The 23,572-nt window shown below is 54.1% G+C and overlaps 4 protein-coding genes across 4 annotated transcripts; 2 read left to right on the top strand and 2 right to left on the bottom strand.

Annotated features, from left to right (window-relative positions):
* Nucleotides 1–1,662: 1,662 nt before the first annotated feature.
* Nucleotides 1,663–5,009, bottom strand: MUL1 (mitochondrial E3 ubiquitin protein ligase 1). Its single transcript, XM_041463473.1, has 4 exons — nucleotides 4,866–5,009; nucleotides 4,680–4,767; nucleotides 3,705–3,825; nucleotides 1,663–2,994 (listed from the first exon to the last, which is right to left on the bottom strand). Exons 1-4 carry the CDS (start codon nucleotides 4,983–4,985, stop codon nucleotides 2,274–2,276), a joined length of 1,050 nt encoding a protein of 349 aa, XP_041319407.1. The 5' UTR covers nucleotides 4,986–5,009; the 3' UTR covers nucleotides 1,663–2,273.
* Nucleotides 5,010–6,321: 1,312 nt separating this feature from the next.
* Nucleotides 6,322–7,320, bottom strand: FAM43B (family with sequence similarity 43 member B). The gene has a single exon (XM_041463485.1). It carries the CDS (start codon nucleotides 7,294–7,296, stop codon nucleotides 6,406–6,408), a length of 891 nt encoding a protein of 296 aa, XP_041319419.1. The 5' UTR covers nucleotides 7,297–7,320; the 3' UTR covers nucleotides 6,322–6,405.
* Nucleotides 7,321–9,970: 2,650 nt separating this feature from the next.
* On the top strand, nucleotides 9,971–11,825 carry CDA (cytidine deaminase). Its single transcript, XM_041463498.1, is given in 6 exon segments — nucleotides 9,971–10,013; nucleotides 10,016–10,078; nucleotides 10,081–10,263; nucleotides 10,542–10,653; nucleotides 10,900–10,957; nucleotides 11,595–11,825. Coding segments are annotated over 6 exon segments (573 nt in total). The 3' UTR covers nucleotides 11,709–11,825.
* Nucleotides 11,826–13,422: 1,597 nt separating this feature from the next.
* Nucleotides 13,423–22,765, top strand: PINK1 (PTEN induced kinase 1). Its single transcript, XM_041463483.1, has 8 exons — nucleotides 13,423–13,542; nucleotides 15,432–15,731; nucleotides 16,674–16,777; nucleotides 18,402–18,584; nucleotides 18,957–19,120; nucleotides 20,078–20,205; nucleotides 20,953–21,189; nucleotides 21,575–22,765. The coding sequence occupies exons 1-8, from the start codon at nucleotides 13,423–13,425 to the stop codon at nucleotides 21,833–21,835; spliced, it is 1,497 nt and encodes a 498-aa protein (XP_041319417.1). The 3' UTR covers nucleotides 21,836–22,765.
* Nucleotides 22,766–23,572: the final 807 nt, after the last annotated feature.

Raw genomic sequence — 23,572 nt, forward strand, 5'->3', positions numbered from 1 at the left:
CCCCCCCCCCCCAAGCCACTCCTGGAAAGTCTGGAACTGACCCCTCCACACCCCTGCGCCAGTTCCCAGGAGCCCTGGGCACAGCTTCACGTGCCCTGCAGAGCCATCTGGGGGCCTCTGGCACTTTGTGGGGGGCTGCAGCGGAGTGGGGGGGATTGGGTGTGCTTGGCTGTGGGTCCCCAGGACCTGTCCCTGCATGAGCCTTTCCTGGGGCACTGCAGGAGGACTTCTCAGTCACTGTGAGCTTTCCATGGGGTTTTCTATGCAGAGTCATCACAACAGCATGGGTCATTTGGGTTATTGTCTGGCAAAGTGAGCGATGGGAAGGTTGGGGATAACATTTTGGGAGAGACCACAGCTATCTTGGGGTGTTCAGGCATCTGTGGTGCATCTCCACAAGTGCAGTGGAGCAGGAAGACAGTAGCAATAGCAGCAAGGAACCTGTTTGTGCAAGGCTGAGTTACAGGATTTCTCTGGAATCGGGAGCCTGGCTCATTTTGGGGCTGAGCACAACAGAAGGACACCTGGTGGTGCCAGGGCTGAGGTGGAGCAGCCCCCTATCCCGGGGCTGCTCCCATCTCCAAAGCCCTCGTTTGCTGAAATCCTCACACCCCAGAGCCCCTCTCCCCTGCACTCCCACCCGCCCCCGAGCTGTCAGCTCCTTACATAAGGTTGCGGCTACGCCCGAGATATCACAGGCAAAGCTTGGAAACAGGAGGCGAGGGGTAATGGGGAAGCACAGTCCCCCCAAGGTGTATTTTTAGGCTTTGCCTGATGCTCAATTCCTGGGCAGAACACCGAGGCTCGAGGCCGTGTCCTGCACTGGTCAGAGGGGGATTGACCTCCCTGCTGTGCCCAGTGAGGGGATGAGGCTTTTTGGGGGGGTTGTTCCTCTGGAGAGGAGGGACATCTCTTCCAGCAGATGGGATTCTGCCGTTTCATTCTGTCTTCTGGGTTTTGGGGCTGCAGTGTGGCTTTTTGAGCTGTGTTCCGGCTGTTCCCTCTGGGATTCTGTTCCGCGGGCTGCCTCGCCCTGCAGGCAGCCACCGCCATCTACAGCTGGTGGGACGCGGCCCTTTCCCGGCACTGGAATAACCGGGGACCTGCTCCTCCTCAAAATCCAGCCGTGGATTTGTGCCTCACAGCCAGAATGGCGTTCGGACACTGCCCAGCTGCAGTCATTTCACTGTAAATTCAGGGGGTTTTAAATGCCAGTCGATGGGAATGTTTCTTTTTAAATGTGCCTGGGGGATGCGGCCGGCTCTGCCTGGAGCAGGGCTGCCCAGGGGCTGCCTCAGTCCTGGGTTTTCAACTGCTCCTACCTGAGGCTCCCTCATTCCCCAGGAATTGTCCTCTAATTGTCCTCCCCAGCAAATGTTAACTGCAGCAGCATTCTGGGTCCATCAACCCTCTTGGGTGCATATGGGATTTATGGCAAAATAGGAGTGTCAGGGAAGGGAATTTTCCTTTTTTGTGTCAGTTTGGGGGGTTTGGCACCACCTGTGTCATGAGGGGACAGCAGTGACTGTCATGTCCAGTGCAGCGGGGACAGGTTTCCCCCCTCAGCCAACCTCCATCATGGCATGGGATGATCCAGGCTCACTGTGTCCACCTCAGGGAGGACAAACCTCACCACTCTCCTGGAATAATCTGACACAGACACACTTTTCATCCTATTTTATTACTTCACACCTCGATTGCTATCCCAAGCCAAGTCAAGCACAGCCATCAGCCATTAGCCACATCCCCATCCCCACACCCTGGTGTGACAAAGCCATTTTGGGGGGATCACAGAGTGACCTGTGTTCACACCCCCTGGTACAAGCTCTCCAACAGCCCCTCCTGCTCCATTAGGCCTTGCAGCCTTCTGGCACCCTCACAGGAATTCTGCAGCCTCCCAGAAGCCTTAATACATTTTATTTTTGTTTTCCCCATGTTTTTATCAGATGGGTAAGGGGCTGCAGGCTCTGTAACCATGATACAAACCCTGCAAGTCCAAACCTTAACAGAAGAGCTTCAAGCTGCATCTCCCCCTGAGCACCTCACCCTTTGCAAAGAATAATCTCTCTCAAAAACACCTCCGGAGCATAGCGTGAGCCCTGATCAGCTGCAGAGTCATCTTTTCAGACTCTGCTCTGCCCCCCAGTGAAGCACCCGCTCCCTCAAGCTCCCTCCCCTTCCCCAAAACCCACCACCCAAGCAGTGAGGCGACAAAAGCCCTTTGCCAGTGGCAGCTTTAAATCCAAAGTCTCCCCCCCAAGAACCGCAAAAAATTAACTGTTGTACAAGGGAACCACTCTGCTGATGCCCTGCCTGCAAATTGGGCACTTTTTGGGGCTGGGAAGAGCCTGGTAGCACTCGTGGCAGGAGCAGACGTGGCCACACTCCAGGAAAACGCAGGATTTGGTGCTGCTCAAGCAGATCACGCAGGCGTTTTTGAGAACCTCCCCCCCCTCAGCGTTGGTCAGGCGCTCCTGGGCCTGCCGGAACTCCTCCTGCATCTGCCGGAGGCGCTGCCTCTCCCGGTGGTGCCGGTACTGCTTCCGCAGGAGGAAGAACAGCACGGCACAAGTGGCAAAGCCAAAAACCACCGTCAGGATTTTCCAAAACCGCACACTGGACTCTTGTTTCTGCAGCAAGGACTCGAAATCCAGGGAGCTCAGGTAGTAGGGCATGCCCTGCTTCGGGGGCTGCAGCTTGATGGTGGCATTGTCCAGGACCAGCTCTCCCACCCCGGTCAGAGCCGTGCCCACCTTCAGCATCTGCTCCGTCTCCTGGATGCCCTTGGGACGCTCCCCGCTGATGTAGTGGCCGATGACGTCGGTGAAGGACTGGACAGAGGGGTGGAATTTCTCATACACCGTCTCCAGGCTGAGCTCGGCAGCGTCCAGAGGCTTCATCACCCGGACGGTGACGCCGGCGCCGTCCTCGGCAGGGACCAGGTCAAAGGGGGTGGTGTTGGTTCTCTGGTGGATGATCTTCTCGTAGTCGTTCCTGGGGAGGGAGAAGGGGGGAAGTGAACTGACTGCCCCTGATGGGAAACACAGCCTGGGATGGCCTGCTGGTTTTGGGAACGACAGATGGGACATGCCCTGAGTGGAGCTTCTTTGATGGGGGTCTCTGGAGAACACCTTTCCCTCATGGCACTGTCCAGGGGTGCACAAGGCCACTCCACCCTCAGCTCAGTGCTCCACAAGTAGTGGGGGCTTCTCCCATCCCCACCTACTTCCTCCTCACTTGTCTGTGGCATTCCCAGCTGTCACAAACCATCCCATGAGGAGAAGCACCACGTGTCACACATCCCAATTTCCCAAGCGTTACCAATTGCTTATCACACAGCATCACTAGGCTCTGTTTCAGCAGTTCTGGGACCCTCCTCGGGTGCCCTGGGTGTGGGGATCACCCAAATCCAATTAATTTCTGTTCTGCAAGTGGGTTTTTTTGGAAAGGCCATCCTCTGGTGGGGTAACAAGGTGGGGCTGGTCAGTGTTCAGCCTGTATTGGGTTACTCGATGTGCTCTTCTCCTCCAGCCCCTCTGGGAAATCCTAAAATCAGCCAAACCCCCCATTATAGCAGCTGTCACTGTGGGGGCTACTTTGGTACCCAGCTGAGGCACTTGGTCACTCTGGCCATGCCTGAGGCCATTTCAAGGTGTCAGACCCCCCAAGGGCACCACAGGAGTTTGAGGGTACCAGGCACATACCAGAGGTGGGTGGTTCTGTTCCACACCATCTTGTGCTCCTGCAGGGTCAGCCTCTGAACCACCCCCTTGCAGTTCTCCACAAACTGACTGCTCAGGGTGTCCTTCACCGAGCGCACCACACCTGCAACAGGAACCCAGGCTGAGGGCTCAGGAACAGACCCTGGGCAAGGGCTGGGACTGGCAGCACCATGGGGAATGGCTTCAATGGACTGCTGGAAAGAAATCCTTTCCTTTCTGTGAGGGTGAGGAGGCCCTGGCACAGGGTGCCCAGAGCAGCTGTGGCTGCCCCATCCCTGGCAGTGCCCAAGGCCAGGCTGGACAGGGCTTGGAGCAGCCTGGGACAGCGGAAGGTGTCCCTGCCATGGCAGGGGGTGAAACTGGATGTTTCTAAGGGGGCAAAAGGGCTAAGAGCCTGTGTTTCCTGCTGTCAGGAGTCTGTTGCTGCTTGGTGGGGGGGAAATGACCTGATGGGCACAGGAGGAAGAGCTGGGGATGAAATCTCCAGGTGAGGAGCAGCTGTGGGGCAGGATGTGCCCCCCAACCCCATTTGAGGCACCACTTTGGGGCCTATTTGAAATAAATGAGGGATTTGTCTTTACAAAGAAACTGTGGGTCTGCTGGTAGATAAAACTACATACTGAGAGATAAAAGAAACAATGGGAAGAACCATAAATTCCACAGGAATTCCACTGACAGACACAAGGAAAAGGAAAGGGGGGTGAGGTTGTACATTAGAGGGGGGTCTTAGGTATCAGGTGTTTCAGGAAGTCTGCATCTCTCAAGTGCCTCAGCCAATAGGGAAAGAGAGAGAGAAATGCAGCCAGGAAGTGAGACTAAAAAGGAGCTTGTTTCTTCTAATAATTTGAGAGACCGCATGGGAAATGCCCATGACCTCTCCCTTGATTCGAATAAAGTTGTAGGACTCCTCTGTCTCCTTTTTGGACATAAAACTCTGGTGTTTGCACATGACCCTACCTTCTATGACCGCATAGGGCACGCAGCGTCCGGGCGCCTCCAGCAGCACGGCCCGCAGGTCCCCGTCCAGCCGGACCTTCCTGGCGCCCTGCGGGAGCAAACAGAGGCCGCGGCTCAGCCGGCGCGACCAGGCCGCGGCTCGGGGGCCGGGCACATGCATTCCCCCGTCGCACCCCTCACACCCACCTCGAGCCCGCGGGCCACGCGAGCCTTCTGCCGGTAGATGGAGTAGACCAGGGCGGTGATGGCGGAGCTGGCGGCCAAGAGCACGGCCTGTGCGGCCGAGGGCCGCCCGCCGCCCTCCATGGCCACCAGGCCCGCCGTTACCACGGCAACCGCCCGGCGCCTGGCGATGACGTCACGAGCGGCGGTCTGGCCGCCGCATCGCCGCCATCGAGACGCGGGGTCCGCCAAGGCCGGGCGGGGCGTGCGGGCTCCGCACAGCCCTGTTGGGGTGCGGGGGTAACGCAAACTCTGTGGGTACCCCCCCACAGAGGTGCCGGGTCAGATCCCGGCCCCACGGAACTTTAGGGGGATAAACCCCATCTTTGGGAGTTTGGGGGGGTGGGAGAGGTGGCAGCCTCCCCACCCCTTTACCCCCACCTCCACCCTGGGGTCTTGGCGGGAATATCAAACCCCAGCCTCACCAGTAACTGCGGGGGATTATCCCAAATCCCAGCCATCCCTTAGGATCTTGGCAGCTGGCCCCAAATTCTAATGCCTCTGGGTTTGTGGTGGGGAGCATCCCCGTACCCCCCTACCACCTTAGGGGTGGCAGGGCAACCCAAATCTCACCTTCTGCTAAGTTTGGGGGCGCAGTGGTCAGAGCAAAGCCTGTCCCCCCGTGGCTGGGAGGGGATATCTATCCAAATCGCAGCCCTGTAGCATCTCGGGGAAGGGCTCACAGCCCCGCTGGGCTGTGGGGCAGCAGCACCACGTGGCCCCCTCTGCGGGGGCTCAGCCTCAGGACGCAGCCCCCAGCCCCACTGCAGAGTCCCCTCTCCTGCCCCACTAAGGGCTATGGCAGGGTGGCAGGTCCCTGCTGGGGGGGGTCACAAACCTCCCCCACCCCCCCAACTCCTTACCATCACTTATTCTGGGAAAGCAGCAAAAGGGGAAGAAAAAAATAGCACTTTTTCATAAATTATTGATCTTCAGGCCCTTGGTGCTAATTTGGAGTGGGGGGGGGGGGGGGGGGGGGGTTGGTGCAGGGAAGTTCTGCTCTCCAGCGGGGTCCAAGGGGCCAAACCCCCATCACTGCTCCCCCGGTGTGGGCGGCACAGCCGCCCCCCAGCTCTATATTTAAAAAATCAAGTTGCCATGACTACGTGGAGCAGCTCTCCCCCGCCCTCGGTGCCGCAGGAAAGCACCATGGACCCCGCAGCCCCCCCTCCCTGGATTGCCTTTTGAGGGATAAAAGCAATATAAACCCCCCAAACTGCCTCAGAGCCGAGCTTAACTCTGTCGTCCACCAAGGCCTGGGCGAGACACAGGCGCCGTCACACCGCAGAAAACACACATTAATTTTATTATTATGGCCACTGAGGAGGAGGCACGAGAGCAGGTTCATGTGCAGGGCCGGGGGGTTCCCTGGGGTGCAAACCCACCCCCACCATGGGTCTTCCTGCAAACGGAGCCGCTGTCTTGTCCGGATTGATCCCCGAGGAGGGTCCAGCACCGGCTCGGGGCGCAGGGAGGGCACCTCGTGCCCCACGGCCGCCGGCGCTCAGCACACGGCAGCCCGGGGCCCGCGCAGGCTGCACCCCCTCATGTCGCTGGCCAGCCGCAGCACGGCCGCTCGCCCGGGGTCCCCCAAGGGCGTCCCGGCGCCGAAGGCCTCCTCCTCCTCCTCCTCCAGGATGGAGCTGAGCCGAGGGGCGCAGCGGGCCCGCTCGGCCGGCGGGCGGTAGGGACACTTGGCGTTGAGCAGCTTGCGGAGCGGCACCAAGGGCACGATGGCGTCGCCCAGGAGCTGCTGCTGGACGTGGCGGAAATCGCTCTGTCTCTTGAGGCGCTTGAACTCGTTGAAGGCGGAGGCCGAGGTCTGGTAGAGGAGCAGGGCCATGGCGCGCGCCTTGTCGGCCTTGGAGACCAGCACGGCGTGGCAGCGCAGCACCACCGCCTTGTTCTTCACCTGGTGCCGGTACACCCAGGCGAACACCTTGGGGTGCCGGCGGTCGGCGGCGCAGTAGGTGATGCGGTGCAGCAGGTACGCGTGGCCCGGCCGGCGGGCCCCCTTCTCGCAGGGCGTCATGCGGATGCCATGCGGGCCCAGCGTCAGCGTCATCTTGGCCCCGCCGGCGCCTGCCTCGCTCTTGGCCCAGATCTTGCCCACCGCCTCTTCGGTGCAGCCCTCGCCCTTGGCGTGCAGGGTGACGGCGTTGCCCAGGTACCTCACCGTGTACGTCGGGTCCTCCTTGTTCAGCTCCACTTTCTGGCGCTTCCCGCGGAAGACGCTGCCCAGGCGCTCCAGCGGGCACTCGGGCAGCAGGTCCGGGCAGGAGCGGAGGAAGCCGGCCAGCAGCGCCGCGTAGCTCAGCCCCGGCCCCAGGCTCTTGCCTTTGCACTTACGTTCATTTTCCACCAGCACGAACTTGCTCCGGCGCCAGGGCAGCATCTCGGCTCCGCTCCGCTAATGCCGGCCTCGCTCGCAAGCAGCGGGACCACCCCCCCAAGCCCCGAAGCCGGTTTGGGGGGTGTCCCCGCACCCCCCGCGCAGGGGGTGTCGTCCCCTACCCCGGCAGCGGGACGCGGCCCCGTGTCCGATCCGGCTGCCCACGGAGGATGCGGAGCCGAGGAGCCGCCGCGTTCCGGGTGCCGCCTGCGCCTGATGCTGCGGGAGCGGCGGCGGCTGCGGGGACGCGGCTCTCCGTGGGCTGCTCCACCTCCCCGAGCACGCGGGAAGCCGCCGGTGAGCGGCCCCCGCCGGCGAACGGCCCCCGCCGGTGAACGGCCCCCGCCGGCTCCGTGCGCGCCCGCTCCGTGCCCCGGCAGGCAGAGGAAGCCGGGGGGAATCAAGCCCCCCACCCCCTGCAGCAGCCGGACCCCCAGCGCCGAAACCCACCGGCGTCTGGGGAAATTCCCTCATCTCCCACCCGGGTGGAGGGATGATTTTGGGAGGATCAGATGATGGCTTCTGACACTGGAGCGACAAAAAGGTGGGGGTTTTCCCCCCAAATCAGTACGTTGCACAAGGGTGTGTGCCAGGATTTGCAGATCCTGCAGGTTTGCTGGCATTTTTTCCTCCAAACCTCCCATTTGCTCCTGTTATTTCCAAGCCTGTCAGACCTCCTTGCTGCTTCCCTCCTTTTGGGCTGAGCTGGCTTTTAACCTGTTGCTTTTATCTCTGGCCAAGGCCCTAGGACAGCTTCTCTCCAGGAGAAATGGAATGTTATTTCCCCATGGCGCAGCTCGAGGGGAGTTTTTGGGGACCACTGCAAGGTTTCAGCCCTGTAGTGGAGTCTGAGGCTGCTCAGGATTCAGTGCTTTTGGCTCAAACCCTGATTTCCACCTTTTCTGATTTTTTTGTGGTTGTTTTTTGGTTTTTTTTGGATTTTTTTTTTTGTTTTTTTTTAACCATCTGGATGTAAAGCAGGGAGACCTCTGGCCTTGGGGATGCTCTGTTTGCCTTGGGATTAAAAATGGGGAGGAGAAAGGGGTAGAGTAACACCATGTCCCCCCACTTTTAGTCTGCTTGGAGAAGAAAATCAGAGTGGGGTGTTGCAGGGAACGGGAAGCCATTTCCCAGCAGCTTCCCAGATTTTCTGCAGTTTGAGTGAAGCAAATACAGCCTTAAAATAGCAGCTTCACAGGCAGACAGCACCAGCCCCACTCTCTCACTGCCGCGGCCTCGACAGCCTTGTAAGATTTTGCAGCCAAAATAATAAAAAATGCATGAATTTGTCTGTTTTTCAGCTTTTCTGATGCAAACATGAGCTGTATGGTTTGCTCCCAGTGCAAGGATGGTTTTGGGGAGATTGCAATTAGGGAATTAGTGCTGATGAGGGAGATCCCTACCCATGCTAGCCTCTGTCTTTCGTAATTTCTATTCTTGCTCTCATTGACTCGTGTTTACTTGCTTGGTGTTCATATTGAGAGGGCAGGTGTGAACCCACCCTGAAAGCTTCTTTATTTACAAATCCCACATTATTAGGGTCGGGGGGGCTGTGGTATCCCTCTACACTGGTTTGATCCCACAGTGCCACCCATAAGTTGCCCTAGGACTGGTTTTCCTTTTTCTCACAGATTTTGGGGGGCAAGGGAGACTCTGCACCACATTGTATATAGGGGAAAACAACCTGGATTTACACTTGAAAGCTGAGAAAAGAGATGTGGGCTGGTTCAGGGCTGCCAGTCCCTCCTCTCACTCACTGCCCTGGCAAGTAGAGAGCTGTCATCACTGGGTTCAGAGTGAACAAGCACCCTGGCAGTGTGTGGGAGGTGGGTTTCCTGGTTATCCCTTGGACGATACAGATCTCAGCATCCCAGCTGTGGTTTCTTGGGGTACCTGTGGTGGTCTCACTGTCCCATACTCTGTTTCAGCTCTGGGAATTTCAGCCCCATCAGAAGCCACTCCCAATTTGGATGTTGCTTCCCAGCCTGTTGTGGCTCCTCAGCAGTGACCCAGCAGCAAGATTTGATGGCAAAACCAGCAGGTAAGGTCAAAATCCTCCCAAAATCCAACAACTGGACAAAAATCCCAGTGATAAATCCCTCGGGGCTGTGACAACTGTCCTTGCAGCTAGAAAATGGGGCTGGAAGCTCCTTGGGCAAGGGGAAAAATAGAGAAATCCTTAATTAAAAAGCAATTTGATGATCACCTGGGAGCCCTTCACCTTGTGTGGGCTGATTCCTGTGGAAGCACCAGCCAAACTGAATTTGGGCTCCAGCATGAGGGCATCTGAAATTGGGCTTTTGACCACCTGTGTCTTCAGCCACTTTCCTCTGCTGCCTGTAGTTAGAAGACCTGTGAAAATATTATTTTGTATGATATTTTTTTTTAATGCTTTCAATCTTTTTTATTTATTTATTTTGATCTCACTGATCAGGAGCTGTTGTTCCTTCCCCCCAGGAACGATTTAAGGACATTTTCCTGTGGAGCCACAGAACCAGTTTTGAACTGAGGAGGAAAAAACCCCCGGGATGGTGGCAGAAAAATGTTCTGCTGGGATAGAAAAAGGAGGAAGTAAACTATGAAAACAGGTGAAATTGGAAAAAATGAGGCAGCAGGCAGGGAGAGGATGTGGGAATCCCTGAACACGGTGCTTTGGGGGCCAGGACTGCCCCTGAGGATGCTTCCCAGAGTTCAGCTGCGTGCCGGGGCGTTATCCCGGCGTCCCGGCCAGCCTATTTTCCAGGCGAGGAAATATTTAACCGCGGCGTCAGCGGGCAGGGCAGGCAGCTGCAGGAATGGAGAGAAGCGGGCAGCACTCATTCCCTGCTGTCCCCCCGGGCCAGCCTCAGGGTGACCATCTCCAGCTCCTGCTGCGCCGCAGCCAGGAGGCCAAAAACTGCGCCTATTGCCCCTACAGCCGGTTCCCGGTGGGAGCTGCACTGCTCACCGCCGGCGGGGAGATCTTCTCGGGTAAGATGGGGATCTGAGACCCACCCCGGGGATTTTGGGGAGCCCCCAGCAAGCCTTGGGTCATGTGTGAGGGTGTAGCGGGGTCATCCCCGGGGTGCTGGTGTTGTGTGTCCTCCCCCGCTGTCTCTTGGCAGCTGCCATCCCGGACCAAGCCAAAGATCACGGCGGATGGGAAAATAAATAGAGGAAGCAGGGAAAATGGCTTTTCTTTGTCAATTCCCTGAGAAGAAAGGAGCTGGTGGGGTTTGGGATGGCTGATGCCGGGGTTGTCCCTGCAGGGTGCAACGTGGAGAACGCCTGCTACAGCCTGGGGATGTGCGCCGAGCGTGGTGCCATCCAAAAAGCCATCTCTGAGGGGCACACCAGCTTCAAGGCCATGGCCATCGCCAGGTGAGGGTGCTCCGAGAGCCGGAATGGTGGGGAACCAGCAAGAGAACCCCCACTGCTCCTCAGGGACAGCTTTTGCAGCAGCCCCGTTGTTTGGGGAGGGAAATAAAGTTTTTGCATGCTGTTTTTGGAGGAATTGGGGGGCAAATCTGTTGTGGCTCTGTATTTATTGGGGCATGAAGGTCTTCTGCAGGTGTTCTCCCCTCCTCTGACCTCAGGACTGACCTCTGTGCCCTTCTCCTTTGGCAGTGACATGGGGGACCACTTCATCACACCCTGTGGCGCCTGCAGACAAGTGATGAGAGAGGTGACAACTTGTGTGGGGCTCTGTGGCTCATTCCCTGATCCCCGACACCATCCCCTGACCCCAGGCATCTCCCCCTAAAACAGCTGGACGTACCAAGGAGGGTGCAACCCCGCCATGCTCAGCCCCAGGGCTGGCTCCAGGCTCCTCAGATTTCATTATCTCCTGGCAAAGGGGTATTGCAGCCCTGGGTGGGTGTTCAGTGGGAATTCATTAGCTTGCCTTCCAGGTGCAGGGATTTGCCTTTGAGTCCTTGCTCTGGCAAGCCTGAAAATGGGGGTTTTCTTGCAAAAGCTGAACTTTCCAAGATCCTGTCCGGCTCTCCTCTGCGGGAATCCCAGCACCCACACCCTGTTTTGGGGTTGTTAATATTTAATGGGTCGTGGGGCTCTGCTCAAGGGTCAGATTCAGCGGGTTCAGAGGCACTGGGGCTCATGCTGGTGGGGTAACAACACAGGATCCGAGCCCAGAATATCCTCTGAGGGAGGTAATGCTGATAAACCAACCCAAAATACACGTAATAGAGGGGGATGCTCCCTGTGAACCTGAAAAAAAAAAAAGGGTATATGAGTAATTTGGGGAAGGAATGCAGGTTCTTCCCTTCTTCTCCCTCATCAGGCTCTTCTTTCTCCTCCTCCAGTTTGGCACAGACTGGGATGTCTACCTGACCAAAGCAGATGGCACCTACATTGTCAAGAGGCTGGAGGAGCTGCTGCCACTCTCCTTTGGCCCTGAGGACCTGAAGAAGGTCTGAGCAGCGTGGCCACCATCAGCATTTGCCCTTAGGCACAGGGGACATTGGTTTTCCCCGATTTTCTCAGCTTGTAAGCAGCTTTTTGGGAGCAACACAGTGGGAAATCTGTTTATACTGTTAAGTTGCCTGTTCCTCTGTCTCATCTTCTAATTCAGTGTTGATTCGCAGACTCCAGCTCCACCTTGCCCCAAGGAAATGGCAAAATCAAATAATAGAAATTTCCTGTTATTAGTAAAAAAAGCATCCAGACATCCCTGTAGGCCAGGGAGGACATGGGTTTGATGCAGAACTCAAACAGGCTTTGGTACAGAAACCACTCCTGAATAATGCAAAATCATTGCTTGGGAAAGTGCTGGATCCTTCAGCTCTAAAAAGAAGTGAAAGCAAGAGGGAAAAGGTCCATCAGCCCCAGAAGCAGTTAGTGAGCCAATCCAGATTAGGTGAATTGCTGGAACAGGGTGGTTATTGCACTGACCGTGTCCTTTGCTCCTTTCTTCCCAGCTTGTTTTCCTAATTTCTATTCTGTTTGGGGTGAAGAAGAGGACAAGGAGGTTTTGGGGTGTTCTGGAGGGTTTCGTGCCTCCAGGGTAATGCCATTTCTTGATTGCATATTGATTTATAATACAATGATAAATGAATTCATTACATTTCCCAACCTGCACTGGGTTGAGCATTTCTGCCATGACTAAGTGAAATAAAAACAGTTTTGGTTTATCTCCTGCAGTTGTAGCAAGTAATGAAACACAGGGGGTGGGGTGCCGGGGCTGTCCTGCAGCCCAGGCAGGGCCGGGGGTGCTGGCTGTGCCCTGGGAACCTCATGAGGTTCAGCAAAGCTGAGTGCAGGGTGCTGCCCCTCAGTATCCGTACTGGCTGGGGGATGGAGAACACTCCTGCTGGGAAGGGCTTGGAGACGCTGGTGGATGAGAGGCTGGATGTGCCTGGGCTGTGGGGCTGATCTCGCAGCAGGGGAGGGATTCTGGCACAGGGTGCTCACAGAAGCTGTGGCTGCCCCTGGATCCCTGGAAGTGTCCAAGGCCAGGTTGGATGGGGCTTGGAGCAAGCTGGGATAGTGGAAGGTGTCCCTGCCCATGGCAAGAGTGGGACTGGGTGAGCTTTGAGGTCCCCTCGAGCCCAAATCAGTCTGTGATTCTGTGATTTGACGACTCCACACACTGGGTTGTGCCCTGGCTGTTTCCAGGGCAGTGCTGTGCTCCATGCCAAGCCACTCCCAGCTGTGGCATCCATGCCCTGCATTGCACAAGGCTTTACCTTGGTTGCACCCTGCTCTGTGCCCTGCTCCATGACCCGTTCCATGCCCTGCCTGATGCCCCACTCCATCTCCCCTTCCATATCCTGCTTCATGCCTTGCTACATGTCCCCTCACATGCCCTCTTCAGTACCCACTCCACACCTGCTCTATGTCTTGCACTGTGCCCTGTTCCATGTCCCACTCCCATGCCCTGCTCCCTGCCCATCTCCATGCCCCACTCCCTGCCCATTTCCACACTTCGCTCCATGCCCCATTCCCTGCCCCACTCTGTGCCCCATTCGCATCCCCACTCCATGCCCCATTCCATGCCCATTTCCATGCTCCACTCCATGCCCACTCCCTGCCCCAATCCATGCCCATTCCCTACCACAATCCATGCCCATTCCCTACCCCACTCCATGCCCATTCCCTGCCCCCCTCCATGCCCATTCCCTGCCCCACTCCATGCCCATTCGGCGGGGCCGCGGCGGCGGCGTCTGCCTGGCGCTGGCCATGGCGCTGGGCCTGGTGGAGCCGCGCCTGGAGGAGCAGCGCCGGGCTGAGGCGGCGTGTCGCCACATCCAGGTGGGAAGCGGCCCGGGGATTCCGCTGGGCAGCGCCTCCGTGAGGGGCAGGGGGGGCCTTGCCGGGGGGGAGCCTTCAGTCACCTCCCAAGAAGGGCACAGGAGGCCGTAGCCCTCCAGACATCCTTCTTGAAAGAGAGGGTGGTCCTTGATGTGTGGAGCCACTTGAACGCCCCCCATGAACAGCACGGAGTGTCAGTGCTGTGGGGAGCCACTTAGACACGCCCCCCCATGAAGGTAGGGGGGTCCTTGCTTTGGGGAGTCCCTCAGACACCCCACTAAGGGTAGCTTCTCATTGCTCTGGAGAAGCCGTTAGACATCATCCATAAAGGGAAGGGGGATTCTTGTGAAGAACCCCTGAGATGCCCCCGTCAAGGCGGGGGTCACTGCTGTGGGGAGCCCCCCCAGACAACCTTGCTGAAGGGGAGGGGAGAGCCTTGTTTTATGGAGCCCCTCAGACATCCCTCATGAAGGGAAGGGGGGTCACTGCTGTGGGGAGCCCTCCTGACAGCCCCTGTGAAGGGCACAGTGGGGAGCCCCCCAGACACCTTCCCATCTCTCACCAAGGAAGGTGTGGGGTGCTGCAATGAGCAGCCCTCAGGCACCTGCCCAAAGGAGGGGTGCTGGGAGCAGCCCCAAAGGCACCTCTTTCTCCCCAAAAATAGAGTCATGGGAAAGCCTCTCACTCAGCAGCCCCTCATCACCCCAAAGCCGGTACCTTCAAAAGCAAGGGACCCTCACTCCCTGTCTCTCCACAGAGGGAGGGGGTTGGGGCCCTAGTGGTGGGGGTTTCATGTCCCAGGACACTGATGTTGATCCCCATGGGGACCCTGTGGTGCTGGGCTAGGCTGTGCTGGCAGGGCATGGGGGACAGATGGTACTGAACTTACTTCCTGGGTAAAAATAGACCTCTGGTGCTGAGAGCCAGCTGTCACCTGCTCCACCGACCAGCAGACAGATTCCCTGAAGTTTCTCCTGAAGAGGATGCTTTCTCTCCTCTGTCCTTGCTGGGTTGTTCCATTTGCTGTCCCTGGTCTGTGTCCAATGACATCCCTAGGGTGTCACCGCTGCTTTGGGGCTGCAGGTCACAGAAAAGGCCACTTGTTTGTATCAGTATGGTGACAGCTGGGGCAGCACCAGGCCTGTGGGATCATGAACTGTGATGAAACTCCAAAATAGCCTCCTGTGTGTTGTTTTTCCACATCTCTCGATTTCCTCCCCCAGCTCCATCCCATCATAGATTCACTCTCCCTCAAACTAACCAGCCCTCACAGCTGACTGCCACAAAAAGGCCATTGTTTTTCCTGTTTCTGCTTTTAATTGGATTTTCTTTTAAATGCTGTTTGCCTGATTTGTTTATAGAGAGGGAGAAAAGTGTAATAATGCATCTGTTTTCGGAAGTGTTCAGTTAAACTTTTCTTTAGGCAACCACAGAATCATGAAATGGTTTGGGATGGGAGGGAATTTAAGGCCCATCTCTTTCCACCCCTGCCATGGGCAGGGACACCTTCCACTATCCCAGCTTGCTCCTAGCCCCGTCTAACCTGGCCTTGGACACTTCCAGGGGTGGAGCAGCGACAGCTTCTCTGGGAAAATATATTTATATTCTAGATTGGCAAATGACTCTCCCTCCTGGTTCCTCTTCTTCCCTCGAAAAGGGCACCTTTAGAAAAGACTGATTTAGGGGTAAATTGTATCACACAAAAATATATGGCCTGCAGATGATCTTTCATGTAGTTACAGTGAGTTGAGCCTAATGGTTAGAGTCTGATTGAGACTTTCAGGTTGGACCATCCCACCAGGATGTGTAATACCGCTGACACACCAAGTTCTCCTTCACTGGGAAGTCTGGGATAACCGAGCGGGTTTTTTTGTTCATGTTCCTTTCAGACCATGTTTGTTGGGAAGAACAAGCCGCAGAAAGATCCCCTGAGCTCCTTCCGCTGGCAGGGCTTCAAGCTGGAGGAGTACCTCATCGGCCAGCCCATTGGGAAGGGCTGCAGTGCCGCTGTGTACGAGGCAGCTATTCCCTTCTGTCCCACTCCTCGGGATCCTGCCCAGAGCAGCCCTCTCCCAGCCCTGCAGCAGGACTGTGCCTCAGCTTCCCAGGGGGCTGAAGAGGAGCCTGTAGTGAAGCACCAGCCGAAAGGGGCTTTTCCCTTAGCTATCAAAATGATGTGGAACATTTCGGTAAGGAGTCAGCGCTGAATCCCCCGTGTCTGTTGCTGGGGAATTCTGGCTGGAATGTTTAATACTGAAGTGTTGAAAATGCTAATTATGGAGTGCAGGATGAGTGTGTCACAACAAAGCTGTTGGTAGGTGACACTGGAGACGTCGAGTGTTAGTGAAGAGTCCCAGAGCGAGGTAATCAGCATTCATCATCCTCTGGAGTTGGCACTGAGAGCTGTTGCTGGAGCTGTTGGGTATGGAGGTGATGTTTTGGGAAGAAGAGGTTTTCTGAGGCTGGCTCTATTGCAAAGGTCTAAGAAGGGGAAAGCCACTGCTGCCGGTGATTTAGGAATTGGTGTCCTGTCAGTGTCAGGACAGAGGTGGGTTTTCTTCCTGAGGAGGCTCTGGTCTCAGGGTGCACAGTAACCTGCCTGCTGTGTCCCCTTGCCGTGAGTGACTGTCCAAGATCTGCTCCAGCGTTTCCCAGCCTGGGTGACTGGAGATCCAGTTCCTCATTGTGGCTCTTCCATGTTTAAAAAAATCCACGTGGCTTTCCCCATTGATGCAACAAGTGAATATTTCAAGAGAATCTTCCAAAATGCCAACATCTGGAATCCCTTGGTCTCCAGATGTACCCTGGCATTTAGCTGTGGGCTCTTCTACTTGGGTTTGGAAGTTGAAAGTGAGTGCTAAGGTGTAGTTTGGATTACTGATGATCAAGGGTGCATTTGAAGTGACAAATAGATTTCTTTCTGCAAATAAAGGCCTTGTGGCCTCCCTTAGTGAACTCTTTAAGTAGTTAATTGTCTTCCTTGATTTTCAAGGGAGGGAGGTCCTGGAATCTGGTCTCAGTCAATCCAGCTCCAGACGTGGTGCAAGTATCAGGATTATCTGCTCTCAGCTTGCATTGGGGCTGGGTGATTTTGGAGCTGAAGCCAACATGGGGTGCGACTGTTGTTGCAGGCTGGTTCCTCGAGTGAAGCCATCCTCGATGCCATGGGCCGAGAGCTCGTCCCAGCCACAGGCCTTGCCTTGTCCGGGGAATACGGAGCTGTCTCTGGCCACAGGTATGGAGATGGCAAGGTGCTGATTTTATCCCTTGGTTAATTTTGCAGCAAATTGTACTGTTAGGAGGGTGGACAGGGCTTTCTAGAATAGCTGCTGAAATCAGGTAAACCTGGGGATTGTTAAGTTTGTTGGCATGCAGGGAATTGCATTGCTAAAGTATGTGGTCCAGAGGGGGTTGGAAGGGTGCACCAAGAATTTGGGAGCATGTGGGGTCCCACCAGGGTCTAGTGGGTGTCTGTGGCTGTGTCTTAGCTTCTCTGTGTTGAAATGTGTTGGCATTTGCTGAGGTAAAGGCTGGAGGAGCCACTGGTTAAACACCATTTAAATTTGTATTGTGATGCTTTTTAATTGTACCACTGCAATTGGTAACAGTTTGAGTGTATTAAACATCAAATGATTTCACTGTAATACAATTTGACTGTGAGGTTTGAGAATTGGTTTGGTGTAAAATGGGTGCTGGACAGGGAGGTTCAAACTGTTTTAGTGCAGGAAAACTGGTGAAAAGGAAAATGGAAATTACTTAGTTCGTGCTGTTTGACCTGAGTGGGAAGTGAGCAAACAGCACAAAGGTGGAAAATCGCACGGAAACTTCTAAATTACCTCAAGTTAGCTGTCTTTTTGTTCAGAAATGCATCTTTATTTTTTTCCTTTTGAAACAATGGAGTCCACAGCCCAGATTGTCTGATTTAAATTTCAAATCCATCCCAGCTGCCAATACAAATGAATAATGAATGCTGTGCCCGTGGCTGGCTGGGAATGCAGCAGAGCAGCCAAAGGGATATTTGACATTCAGGGGATGAGAGATCTGTGTTGCAGACAAATAGGTAACCTGCTTTTCAGGGTAGGGAGAGCTTCCTGCCTGTGCCATAAAATAGAGGGTCTAAATTGATACTCCCAGTGTGGAGCTGACCTTTATTATGTCTAACAAAGTAATTGCATTTGGGTGTTATTCTCTAGAGCTGTTGTAGATCTTTTTGAATGGAGAAGCAGCCTGTGCCTCGTTCTGCCTTTGTTAGCAGCATATAAGGGTTAGTGGGGCTTGAGTAAAATGAAGGCTGCATGTTATGTGTGAGGGTTTTTATCAAAGCTCTGTTTGTAGTGCAGGTAAAGCACCTTATTTCCTGTTTGGCCGTTGTGAATAGGGAAATCCAATTACAGAAGAGCCCCTGTGACACCTTGGTTGGCTCAGTTTGCTCTGGGAGGCACCAGGGTGGATTCTGGAGCTCTGAAGAAGGTGCTAGCAGATGCCCGTTGCTGCAGTGGGTCAGTAGGGGCTGTGAGTGTTCTGCATCCACCTGGGAAGTGCTGGGCTGAGATGTTGGTTGGGAAATGGGCCACGAAACTGCTGCCCATGCTCTTGCTCAGTGGATGGATTCCAGGATGTGAGTGTCTGACTATTTGCTTAATGTGCAGTCCTGTAATCCACCCTATGCAGCTTTAATCTCCCTCTGATGAGGCTTCCAGTGCAGAAAAAACGTGTTTGCTCTCTGCTGGGGAACCCTTTGGTGTGTAGGACAGTTCATAATAATGAAAAGTAGCTCCAGCAATAACAGCAGTGTCCCTGGGATCCATCAGAGCCAGCTGAGGGATTGGTGCAATCTGTGGGGTCTTTCCTCTGCACAGAAAACCTGTCCTTGGGAGGAAGAAGCTGCAACCTCATCCGAATATAATCCAGGTGATCCGAGCGTTCACGTCCTCTGTCCCTTTGCTGCCTGGAGCCTTTGCTGACTACCCTGACGTCCTTCCATTGAGCCTGAACCCCAGAGGGATCGGTCACAGCCGCACGCTCTTCTTGGTGATGAAGAAGTAGGTGGAGAGAAGCTGGTTAACGTGACTTGGGCACTCTGTCCCTGCGAAGCTTGGGTCTGGGCTGCTGCCAAAGAGCAGAGTATGCTCTTGGAAACGCCTCCCAGGACCTGTTCCAAGTCCTTGAGGTTCTGACTGTGCTTCCACAATGAAGACAAACCGTTCTTTTTAATAATTACCCCAAATTAAAGTGAGAAATGTGGAGTTTGTCCCCATTTGTCTGCCCTTCTAAGCCTGAACTTCACCTCTAGTCTGAGCACACTGCTAGAGATGGAGTAGAATCAGTAATGAGATGAGCCAACACTGAGGTTGAGCTGCCAGCGATAAGCCTCCAGGATGCTAATTCCCTTTTTCCCCCCTTGTTCTGCCTAGCTACCCGTTCACGCTGCGCCAGTATCTGCAGGAGAACACTCCGGATGTTCGCCTCTCCACAGTGATGATTCTACAGCTCTTGGAAGGCGTGGACCACCTTGTTCGACATGGAATAGCACACAGAGACCTCAAGTCTGACAACATCCTGGTTGAATTCGATTCTGGTACGTAGATCCCTGAGGATAAATGCCAGTTAATTCCCAGAAGTGATTCGGTCACATTGGTGTTCAGGGAAGTCTCACCCAGCTGTGTGTCTGGGGAAAGAAGCATCAAACCTTTTGAATAATCTCAGGTTTAGTTTTTAGCTTAGTATTTGCCATGAGGGCAGCAAGTCATTGATCCTGTCTGTGCATTGATCCGGAGGTTTTGGATCATTAACAGGGACATAGTGTATTGCTGAGATGATGGATTGCATGAGCACAGCCAACATTGACTGGAGCATCCGGGAACACCACATTTAGGATGCTGCAGGAGCCTTTGCTTCAGGCTCTTGGTTCTGTCATCTTTCCCAAGCTAAAGAGTACAGGGAGCCTCTTAAAATCCCACCCTATGGCCAGGTTAATGGTGCTGCACCCTGGGATGATGAAACATGTGTTAGGGGGAAGGGATGCAGCATTTTCATCAACATGTTCTCCTGTTAGTCTCTGAACAGCAGTTTTAATTACCTTAGCTCTTTTTTGATGTGATTGAGTTTCAAATTGGCAGGAACAATAGGAGGCAGGCAGGTCAGTGTGATTAGGAGGGGAAGAATTTGATTGAACAGGATCAGGGAGAGAGACAGAGACCACTAGAATCCACCCTACCTTCCAGGAGACTGGCCCAAGAGGTGACAGAGGATTCCCCAGGGCTCAGGATTTAGAATCATAAAATCATGGAATGGCCTGGGTTGGAAGGGGCCTTAAAGCTCTTCTCATTCCAACTCCCTTCCGTGGACAGGGACACCTCCCACTAGACCAGGTTATTCTACTGAATGTCTTTGTGCACAATCTTGATGAGGGGATTGAATGCCCCCTCAGTCAGTTTGCAGAGGGCACCAAGCTGGGTGTTGATGTGATGTGGTGTTTGGTGCTGCCAGGTCCTCCGAAACTGAACCCTAACTGGCAGCTCTGTGTTGTTCACAGCTGGCTGCCCCTGGCTGGTCATCACTGACTTCGGCTGCTGTTTGGCAGATGAAAACATCGGCCTGAGGCTGCCCTTCACCAGCTCCTATGTGGATCGGGGTGGCAATGGCTGCCTTATGGCACCTGAGGTAAATCCCTCTGTAGCAGTGCTTTGTGGTGCTGGTTTTCTGCTTGTCCTGCTGTTGGGGCTAAAAGTTTTGGTGGCATAGAAGGTTTGTGTCCTATGTTCAGTTAGGCTTGGTGAATATCTGTGCTGAACTATGTCAAATAGACACCTTGAGCTCTAACAGGTGAAACGTAATCAGTTAGTGTTAAGAGGCAGAATCAGCCTCCCCTCCCCCAAATTTACTCTTTAGTCTTTATTCAGGCCCCTTTCCATGTAACTAGTAAGAGTTTTATGCAGCAGTTCTTGTGTTGCAACAGTAGCTTTTGGCTGAAGTTCAAGACGGTTGTGAAATTATTTACAGTTCCTTTTTATTTATTTGATGATAAGAAATAATAAAAGCCAAGACACCCTTAAATGTCTGCTGGACCTGGAGCACCTTGCCATGGTGTTGGTTGTTCATCTCCAGGTCTCCTGTCTCCATAATTCCAGCAGGAGATAGCCCTTGGGACTCTGGAATGCTGGTCAGGGACAATGGCTAAAGCCTCAGTGCAATGTTCAGACTCCTCCCAGCATCCCAGTGGGCTGAGCAGTGCCAGAGGCTTAGAGCATGCCAATAGTGAATATTTACAGCACAGATTCAGATGCAACCACCTTTGGGTTCAGTGTCTTAAGTTTATTACAGGTAAATGCAGGTTTGAGCATTAAGAATCGAATTTCAGCAGAGGCTGCACTCGAGCTGTTTATCTGAGTAGCCCCCTCTCTGTGGCAGGTGATCACAGCGTCACCTGGTCCAGGCATGGTGATCAACTACAGCAAAGCTGATGCTTGGGCTGTTGGAGCGATTGCCTATGAAATCCTGGGCCTGGCCAATCCTTTCTATGGCCACGGGGACTCCACTCTGGAAAGCAGAAGTTACCAGGAGGACCAGCTGCCAAGCCTACCCAACCATGTTCCCCTTGAGGTGAAGCAGGTGATAAAGATGCTGCTTCAGAGAGATCCCAACAAGGTAAGAAGCTGCTTCCCTCAAGATATCCTCTTTGGGAGTACCTGTGGTGGATCATTTTGCCTTGGAGGGCTGTGGGTGCAGGGGTTAGTCCAGATCTGACTGGAGGATCAAAGGACAAGATGAGGATCAAAGCCAAAAAAGTCTTTGCTGAGTGGTGCTGAATTGTTTAGAAGTTTGTGTCAGGACCAGACCTCACACTGCAGGGTTCCACACAACATTATATATGTACAGTAGTAGTGTCAAAGAGCTTTCTGATTCACAGGGTGTTGCCTTGGGGGGGGGGCCCAGGGAGTTTTGGAGGTGCCAATGCTCCGTGCTGGTGATGTGGCCGAGTGCAGCAGGATCAGCTAATCTCCCCTCCCCTTCCCTCCCTTTCCCCTTGCAGAGGTTGTCTGCGAGAGTGGCTGCGAACGTGCTGCACCTGAGCCTCTGGGGTGACAGTGTTGTAGCATCCAGGACCCTGAAACCTGACCAGATGATCGCCTGGCTGCTCTGCCAGTCTGCAGCCACCCTGCTCACCAGCAGGCTGGCAGAGAAGAGCCAGGTAGAAACCAAAATGAAGATGTGCTTCTTGGCAAACCTCGAGTTTGAAGACCTCTGGGCAGCAATATTCCTGTTGCTGGCGTGGAGAAGCCACTCTGGGTGAAGGAACCACCTGCAACACGAGCATCCCACATAAATGGCACTTTCTAAAGGCACATAGGAACCTGTCCTTTCTGTCTGTTTGGAGTCCTGTAGTGCTTTAGGGAACAAGCTGCAGGCCTGTGTTAGGAGCTTGAGTTTCTCTCTAGCAAATGTTAACCATGCTGCTTTTCTGTCCCTGCTAGAGGAGATGCCCTTGCTTCCTTACCCTCTGGGGGGGTGGGCGTGTGGACCTTGCAGGTGTCCAGAGGTACGTGGTTGGTTTTGCTCCCGTTTGGGAATTGACTTGTAAGTTGTGTGTTGAGTGAAGCAGATTCCTTTCAGAGGGGTGACTGGGAGGAGGCACTGTCTGGCTGCATTTTACAGAGAAACAATTTAAACAACACACAGAAATCTAAGCTGACAAAGGGAACTGGAACTGCAGTCTCTGTTCTTGGGGTAACCAGGGTGGTTTGAAACTCGTTTTCTTCTGAGCTATGAAATGACAGCCTGAAAACTTCCTGATGAGGTGCTGCCTGGTAACGTGAGCGTCGGCAGCACTAAAAACCTCGCAGTTGTACGCAGGATAGTGGAAGCACATCATCCTCAAATCCCACTTATCGTTGTTCTTAACTGTTGTAGCTCTGTGGTGGTGGCTGCCCTGGGGTCCAAGGCTGAGTCAGACTCTCCAGTTAGGGATAATGCTCCAAACAAAGTGAGGCTGGGCAGCAGCCCCTGCTTAAAGAGCTTAGTGTGATGCTCTGCTCTTTTACCTGCCTGTGTTTCCTTCAATTAAATAATATCCTTTGATGGGGAGGACGGAGACATCAGTCTTTAAATAACAACAGCCATGTTTATGAAACAGCATTCAATTTCATGGCTATAATTGTGTTCAGAGGAACTTGGGGAGAAAGTTATTTATGCTTGTTGCACAATAAATTAAAGATTTAATGTGGCTGTGTGGGTTCTCTCAATCCAATTTGGGCTGTGGAGCGTTCGTTCCGGGGTGTCTTAAGTGCAAATTCAGCTCTTTCCAGTGCTAACTGTGGAACATGGTGTTCTACTCCAAGGGGAATGTCCCAAAGAGGAACAGACCCTGCTGTGGGGCTGTGTTTTGTACTCTGCTGCATGGTAAATCACTCTGCTCCTGCAGTTTCCAGGTGGATGACAGTAGCTGATACCCCTAATCATCACAGGGTAACCTGCACTCAGGGTTCTACACATTGTTCCAGTGCAGCAAAGAGTGCAGAGCCTGGGGAATTGGGGGAAATGAGCTCCTGGGGGGGAAAGCTGCAAAAAAAAGACCTTTGTAACATTGACCTGACCCAACCAAAGTTTCTGGTGCTGTTTCTTGCACTACTGAGCTCTAGCAGTATGTTTCTGCTGCCTTTGCTTTGTGTGTGCCTGGGTCTGGCAGTGAGTCCCATGTTCTGGACACTGTGGAGCTTTTGAGGCGTAAATGGTGTTGCTGTGTGGTGGATCTACCCTAAGCCCTCTTTCTGCCATGAACATCATTCCCATGTCTTTTCTTCCCTCTCCCAAGTCCAGTCTCTATACAAGTAGGGAGCAGAATTACGGGCTGGAGCCATCCAGTATCGAGTGTGTTTGTATTTGCCCAACCAGGGTTTTATCTGCACTGATGAACTCCACTCATTGGAAACTTGCTTTCCCTGGAAACAGTTTCAATTCTGTCCTCAAAAATGGCCTAAAATGCTTGTCCTGCAGCTTGTCCCTCAGGTCCTTAAATCCCTGTTAATGCTTA

This window comes from Pyrgilauda ruficollis, unplaced genomic scaffold, assembly GCF_017590135.1.
Source record: "Pyrgilauda ruficollis isolate IOZ18807 unplaced genomic scaffold, ASM1759013v1 scaffold165, whole genome shotgun sequence".
Taxonomy (NCBI): domain Eukaryota; kingdom Metazoa; phylum Chordata; class Aves; order Passeriformes; family Passeridae; genus Pyrgilauda; species Pyrgilauda ruficollis.